We start from the raw sequence: 7,262 nt of genomic DNA, 5'->3' as shown, positions 1-7,262 counted from the left end.
AAATAGTCCATAGTCCTCATACAGATCCAGAGTAATAAACTAGCATGTTAAGGTTGTATGCAGTTCAGTATCAAAAAGAAAATAGAAAGCATTCAGCATGTCAACTGCTTCTTCTAGCCGGCTGTACAGTGTGAAATAACAGCATGTCCATCCTTCCAGATGAATTGAAAGCAAAACAGTTATAAGACAAGTAGAGTTACAAAAAATTATACAAAAAAGAAGAGGGGATGAAGAAACTAGCCAGGTAATGGGAAGTCTCCCATGTCTATGACTTTCTGATCCAGGATAATTTCTAAGTGCATTTTTCCAGTGTTACCATTTAAGCCCCTCTTCGATAGTTCATCTGCATCCATATTCTGTTCCCTGCCAATATCCCTGATAGTGGAGTTTCTGTGTTGATTCCATAGTAGTTCAATTCTCCTCAGCCAGCCATGTAATAATGGGTTGGTGATGTTTGCATTGCCCATTAATTGATCAATTATAATTTTTGAATCCCCATGGATATGAATAAGAGGGATATCAAGGAAATTAGTAAACCATAAGAGGCCCCATAAGGCCATTGCTTCAGCCTTTGTGTTAGTGCCCCTACCTCCATGCCAGAATGTTCTGTATGTCAGTGTCTCTGAGATGGCAAGCCAAAACCCACAACCACATGTGTGCCGTTGAGCAACACCATCAAAAAAACCCACAGGGTATTCCATCTGAAGTTCAGTCCTCTTTTGATGAGGTGTTTTGGAGCAAATTTCATTGGATGTATGCAGTGTGTGGCTGATTAAAACATTTTCAATGATCTTATAGAAATTTTCAGTGCAGTTTTGAAAGATGCATCTGTTTCTCCACTTCCAAATTTCCCAAAAGAGAATAGGTAGAATGATTCTCCAAACAAACTTTTGAGAGCTCCACCACCGTAAACAATCTACAATGCCTGCATGTTGAATGTATGGAAAACCAATATATGAAGAAAGTCTTTTCCATACCTGAATTGTATGTTGACATGTAAGGAAGATATGACTGTTATTTTCTAATTCCTCTTTGCAGATAGGATAGATGCTAGGTCCTTGCCATTGTCACTTTTGCAAGTTTTCCCAAGTAAGATTTTTATTATGGAAAACCAACCAGGTAAATAGAATGATTTTGTTTGGGATATTAGTTTTCCAAAAAGCAAATAAAACATGTTTCTCGGTCAGTTGTGTATCCTCGGAACAGAGAGAGAGGTATATATCTGCAACTTTGATGTTATCATTCTTCATCTTCCCTGACCAGATTAATTTATCATGATTGCTAGCACGGCAAATCCCAAGTTGTTTCATCCCAGCAACAATGCGGTCCCATTCCAGGACCCAGTGCCCAAATAGACCCAATTCCTGCACGTTCTTCCAAACTGGGTATGGACCCCTCCATAGTGAAATGGCTTGACACCAGAAGTATATGCCTCTTCTATTAAGAGAATTTAAGAGCTGCTCCAGGATCAGGGACTAGTGTATAAAATCAAGATTCTTTAAGTATTTTTGTCTAATGACTTGACTCCATGTTCCCATCCAAAAAATACATACACATGGTGACTTGATTAATAATGTTCATCCAAAACGACAAAGGTCGAGAACTCCCCAACCCCCCTGACCTTTGGGAGAGTGATCTGGATAATTTAGACAAGTGAAATTTCTTATGTTCATGACTACCCCAAATAAAATTAGCCATAACACGATTGAGTGAGTGAATGATGGCAGCAAGAATATGATACAGATGGGCCCAGTATACCCCTAGTTGATTAAGGACAACTTGTGTAAGGATGACACGACCCCAGGGATAGATTCCTATATTCCCACCCAGAGATCTTCTTGAAAAATCTATCTATAAGCCAAAGCCAATCGGCATTCCTATATTTGCAGGGTTTGATATGGTATCCCAAGTACTTCATGCCATGACCCATCAACTCAGCTTCAATTCCAAACAGATTTTTTATATATGCAATGATGTCCAATTCACAATTCCCATGATAAATAATAGATTTGTGAGCATTCATATACAAACCGGTAGCATTTGCAAATTTCTTGAAAATATGGAAAAGGCATAACCATGAAAAACGATTCAACATACCCATAATGAGCACATCATCGACAAAGAAACCATGTGATATGTTGATGTTGCAGCCCATCTTCAGAGCCTGGAAATGATCTCGTTCCACCGCTTTTGAAATATGCAGGCTCAAACCGTCCATAGCTAGGATAAATAACAATGGCGACAAAGAACAACCCTGTCTCAGACCACGCCCTGCCCGGAAGAAATTTGTGGGGTATCCATTAATGATCACAGAATAATCAACATTTATCACGCACGCCATAATCCAGATGTAGGCCTATTTTGAATAGGACCAGCCTCAGGTAACCCCAATCCAGGTAGTCGAAAGCCTTCTTCAGATCAACTTGTAGGATGGCTGCATTTAGATTTTTTGTATATATCGAATTCAAGCATTCTTGTGCGTTTGCAACGAGGTCCATGTATTTGTCTGCCTTGTAAAAACCCGTGTTGTTCAGGGGATATGGCGCGAAAGAGTACTTCGCAGACCCCTGGCAATGGTTTTTGAGATAACTTTGTAGATAAAATTGCACAGCTAAATTAATCTTTAATCCTCAAAATAGGTAGGAGGATATCGCTTCGAGATAAAGACAATATAAATAGATTTTATCCTATTATTTATTTTCCTGCCGAAGATGTTGATGAACCATTGCCAGTCCGAGTTTAAACATTTATTTGGATTCATGCGAAAACCCAAATAAGTGAGGCCGGAATCCACCTGAGCATGTGAAACCCTGAAGATGTGTGCAATCTTCAGTCCTCAGGACAGATTCCATGGGGTGAGGCTGCTTCGCGGTACATGGTTTGGTATGGTATGGTGGACAGATCCCTGTTTATGTCTACATGCTATATGTTTTCTTTGATGTGTCATGGAATGATGGAACGTTTCGGCACGCCGGACTTTCCACGCTTTTTTTTAATCTGTTACTGAAAATCTCTTTTTATTTTTGTTGTTGTATCTCTTTTAAGACTAGCACTCGTCTCCAGATATATCCTCTACTTTGTTGCTGTATCTCTTTTAAGACTGGCATTTGTCTCCAGATATATCCTCTATGGATCCCTGTGGTTGCTGTATCTCTTTTAAGACTGGCACTGGTCCCTAGATATATCCTCTTTGGATCCATGTGGTATGATTTATTGCCAATCTGGCAATAGGTGATTGTTGACTTCTGATGAACTTAGCAGATTTCTCATAGGTAAACTTGATTTCCATATATATCAATGTTCAATATTTTGGTGTGAAAAAACAAATAAACATTCCAAGAGAATATATCGACTAATAACGTTAGTGAAGCAATTGAAATTAAATAAACATTTGAAAATATTGGTTTATCTCATATTTTTGGATTATTTTTTTAATATTAATAATTTTAATTTCAGATTTTGTAGACAGATTAGTTTTTTTTAAAAGATATTTACAATTCCAAAAATGTTTACATTTCAGGAAATTTAATTTTTAATTTTTTAATATTAATAATTTTAATTTCAGATTTTCTAGACAGATTATTTTTTTTTAAAGATATTTACACTTCCAAAAATGTTTACATTTCAAGAAATTTAATTCTTTTCTAAACTTGTAAATTTAGAGTTAAAATAATCTAAAGCATATTTCAAGAAATTTAATTCTTTTCTAAACTTGTAAATTTAGAGTTAAAATAATCTAAAGTAATTTAATTATTAATAATCGATAATTATTATTATTTTATTTTTATGTAATTTTGAATAAAAAATATAAATTTGTTTTTTTTTTTAACTTATTAAGTTGGAATTAAAATAATCTAAAATAATTTAATTATTATTAATTGATAATTATTATTATTAATTATTAATAATTGATAATTATTATTATTAATTATTTTTATTTTATTTTTATGTAATTTTGAAGTTAAAATAATTTAAAGTAAAATCTATTTTTTTTAACTTGTTAATTTGGAATTAAAATAATCTAAAATAATTTAATTATTAATAATTGATAATTATTATTATTATTTATTTTTAAATTTGAATTTTTTTAAACTTGTTAATTTGGAATTAAAATAATTTAATTATTAATAATTGATAATTATTATTATTAGTTATTTTTATTTTATTTTTATGTAATTTTGAAATTAAAATAGTCGAAAGTAATTTAGATTTTTTTTAAACTTGTTAATTTGGAATTAAAATAATCTAAAATAATTTAATTATTAATAATTGATAATTATTATTATTAATTATTTTTATTTTATTTTTATGTAATTTTGAAGTTAAAATAATCTAAAGTAATTTAGATTTTTTTAAACTTGTTAATTTGGAATTAAAATAATCTAAAATAATTTAATTAAAATAATCTATTTTAAATTTGTTAATTTGAAATTAAAATAATCTAAAATAATTTAATTATTAATAATTGATAATAATTATTATTATTTATTTTCATTTTATTTTTATGTAATTTTAAAGTTAAAATAATTAATAATTGATAATAATAATTATTAATAATAATTATTTTATTTTTATGTAATTTTGAAGTTAAAATAATCTAAAGTAATTTAATTATTAATTATTAATAATTATTTTTATTTTATTTTTATGTGATTTTGAAGTTAAAATAATTTAATTATTAATTATTTTTATGTAATTTTGAATAATCTCATCCTAAAAAGGGTATTTACCAAATTCCTTATATTCATGTAGGAATATATTATGAAACATGAGTTCTTCTCACGAGCTACCAATTTGCTATCCCTCTAAATTGAGAAGCCCGTGGAAAAATGAAAATTTACAGACTCTATTAACCTGTAATCAAACTCGGAGTATTTTGTGGTCCATATTGTTTGATATCACCGGAACTTGTCAGTTTGGAACTTGTCAGTTTGTAAACAAAAATGAGAGCACCTCAGAAGCCTGAACCTGCGTCTCCTTTTATTATATTATTCAGAAACATACAACACATACATACAAGCACATTGCAATCGATGGAATAGCTCGGGATGGGAATGGATATGTTTATTCTATCAATTGGAGAACATCTATACATTATGTAACCTTCCTCTACACCCACAGCAGGTCCACTATGACATCTTCATACCACTTAAGAGGGAGGTCAGCCGGAGATCTCAATGGATTTGGGTTGAGGAGGTTGGGGTTCTGCCTGCTTCGGCACTGTCACTGTCAGCACTCCATTTTCCATGCTCGCCTTGATCTCTTCCATCTTCACATTCTCCGGCAGCCGGAAACGCCGAAGGAATTTTCCACGGGATCGCTCAATGCGGTGCCATTTGTCGTTCTTGTGCTCTTCTTCTTTGCTGCGCTCCCCGCTTATCTGCAGAACTCTTTGGCCCTCTTCCAACTCTATTTTCACCTCCTCTTTCTTCAAACCTGGAAGATCAGCTTTGAAAATGTGCGCCTCTGCCGTTTCCTTCCAGTCGATCTGAGTATTGGCTACGGCAGAAGTTTCCTTTACAAATTGGCCCGATGGTCCCCCGCTGGTCAGATCTGTGAATGCTTGGAAAGGATCCCATACTTCCAAAGAGAAGGGATCGAATGATCTCCTGCCGAAAAAGCTGGGAATTATCGACATTTTCAACTAGTAATGAATTACTGCAATATATGCGATTGGAATGAATACAGAAAAACAACACTCTGATTTCTCAGTGTTTCGATTTCAAGATCGATCTTGGATTGTATCAGATGAGATGTTACTTTCTATTTTTATAAGACGAGGAGGAACCGTCTAGTCGACTCTATAACACAGGTTCGAGATGATTCTCGAATGCTGGCAGGATACAGGTGTAAGCTCCAGACCATTCTGAAAGCAAGATGTCAATTCTCACTTTGCCGTATTTTTGTTATTTGAGCCTATCCACCCAGAATCATCTAATGTAATTGTGTATCGTTTCTCGAGATCCATATAGCCTTTCACATTGTTCAAGAAGTATGGCCTGCGGTCATATGGTATATGCTACATAGCCTTTCACATTGTTCAAGAAGTATGGCCTGCGGTCATATGGTATATGCTACATACTCGAGAAGAAACGATGTGGATGTCGGAATTGATGTTCGATGATGGGAGGTATATCTCCTGCCACAGAGGGACGCGTGACGCGACGAGATCTGACGCCTAATTCTTTTTCATTGAGTGTTTTCGAGTAAAAAAAAAAAATAACTCATTTTACCTGATAAATAAAATTTGTTTTCTTAAATAAATCTATTAAATAAAAATAGAGAGCGGAGTTAGAAAGATGGAGGGAGACACCGCGGGAGACGAAGGAAGATTCCAGAGAGAATTTGAGAGATGAGGAGAGAGGGAGAGAAAAGAAAGGTGGGTTGAGGTTAGATATTTTATGAGTGTATATAAACCGTACAAAAGTTTTAAATTTTTCAAGTTGTGAGTTTAGATGTGTATATATAAACAGTATAAAAAATTTCAAATTTTTCAAGTTGCGAGCTTAGATATTTTATGAATGTATATATAAACAGTATACAAATTTCTAAATTTTCAAATTACAAATTTTTCTTTAAATTTTGGATTCACCTTAAAAGATTTGATCTCTAGGATAGATTTGAAATTAAATAAATTGATATTTATTTAAGAATAATAAATTTAAAATTGTTTATTTTCAAAAATTTAAATAATTTCAAATTTTCTTTAAAAATATGAATTTTTAAATTTATTTATGTAAATCAAATAACAAAATATTACAATCAACTCCCAAGTTTATTTTCAATAAATAAATATATCTATATATATATATATGCCACGCTTTATTTATGTTTAAATCCACTTTATATTGAGTAACGCGCTCGCTAGGTTTCTTAGTTTTCCAAAATTATACATGTCACGGTTATTTATTATTCCCTGCTGAAAATTATACATGTCTAGGGTTATTATTATTCCTTGTTGGAGCAAGGTAATAACTGGGTTTCTTAGTTTTCCAAAATTATACATGGCACGGTTATTATTATTCTCGGCTGAAAATTATACATGTCAGGGTTATTATTATTTTTTTTTGTTGCTGTAAGGTAATAACGTATTCAGAATGTATTGATGTTGATATTAAATTTAAAGTGACAAAAAATTAAACGATGTTATTTAATGTTTACATCTTAGAAAATTTTAATTTTAATTAATTTTTTTTTTTTAAATCTAATTTTTCTAGGTTTTAATTGGTTAAATTGTTTGGGGTTTTATTTTGCAATTATAA

General features: G+C 32.2%; 2 protein-coding genes across 2 annotated transcripts; both read right to left on the bottom strand.

Moving 5' to 3' along the window:
• Positions 1–236: 236 nt before the first annotated feature.
• LOC149241320 (uncharacterized) lies at positions 237–701 on the bottom strand. The gene has a single exon (XM_089370510.1). It carries the CDS (start codon positions 699–701, stop codon positions 237–239), a length of 465 nt encoding a protein of 154 aa, XP_089226636.1.
• A 4,357-nt stretch (positions 702–5,058) lies between these two features.
• Positions 5,059–5,789, bottom strand: LOC149241319 (17.8 kDa class I heat shock protein-like). Its single transcript, XM_089367492.1, has one exon. It carries the CDS (start codon positions 5,636–5,638, stop codon positions 5,162–5,164), a length of 477 nt encoding a protein of 158 aa, XP_089223618.1. The 5' UTR covers positions 5,639–5,789; the 3' UTR covers positions 5,059–5,161.
• Positions 5,790–7,262: the final 1,473 nt, after the last annotated feature.

Source organism: Pinus tabuliformis, chromosome 8 (assembly GCF_031772625.1).
Source record: "Pinus tabuliformis cultivar Carrire ecotype Pingquan chromosome 8, CPIR1, whole genome shotgun sequence".
Taxonomy (NCBI): Eukaryota; Viridiplantae; Streptophyta; class Pinopsida; order Pinales; family Pinaceae; genus Pinus; species Pinus tabuliformis.
Note: the sequence above shows the minus strand (reverse complement) of the source record. Positions and strands in the feature narration are given on the sequence as shown.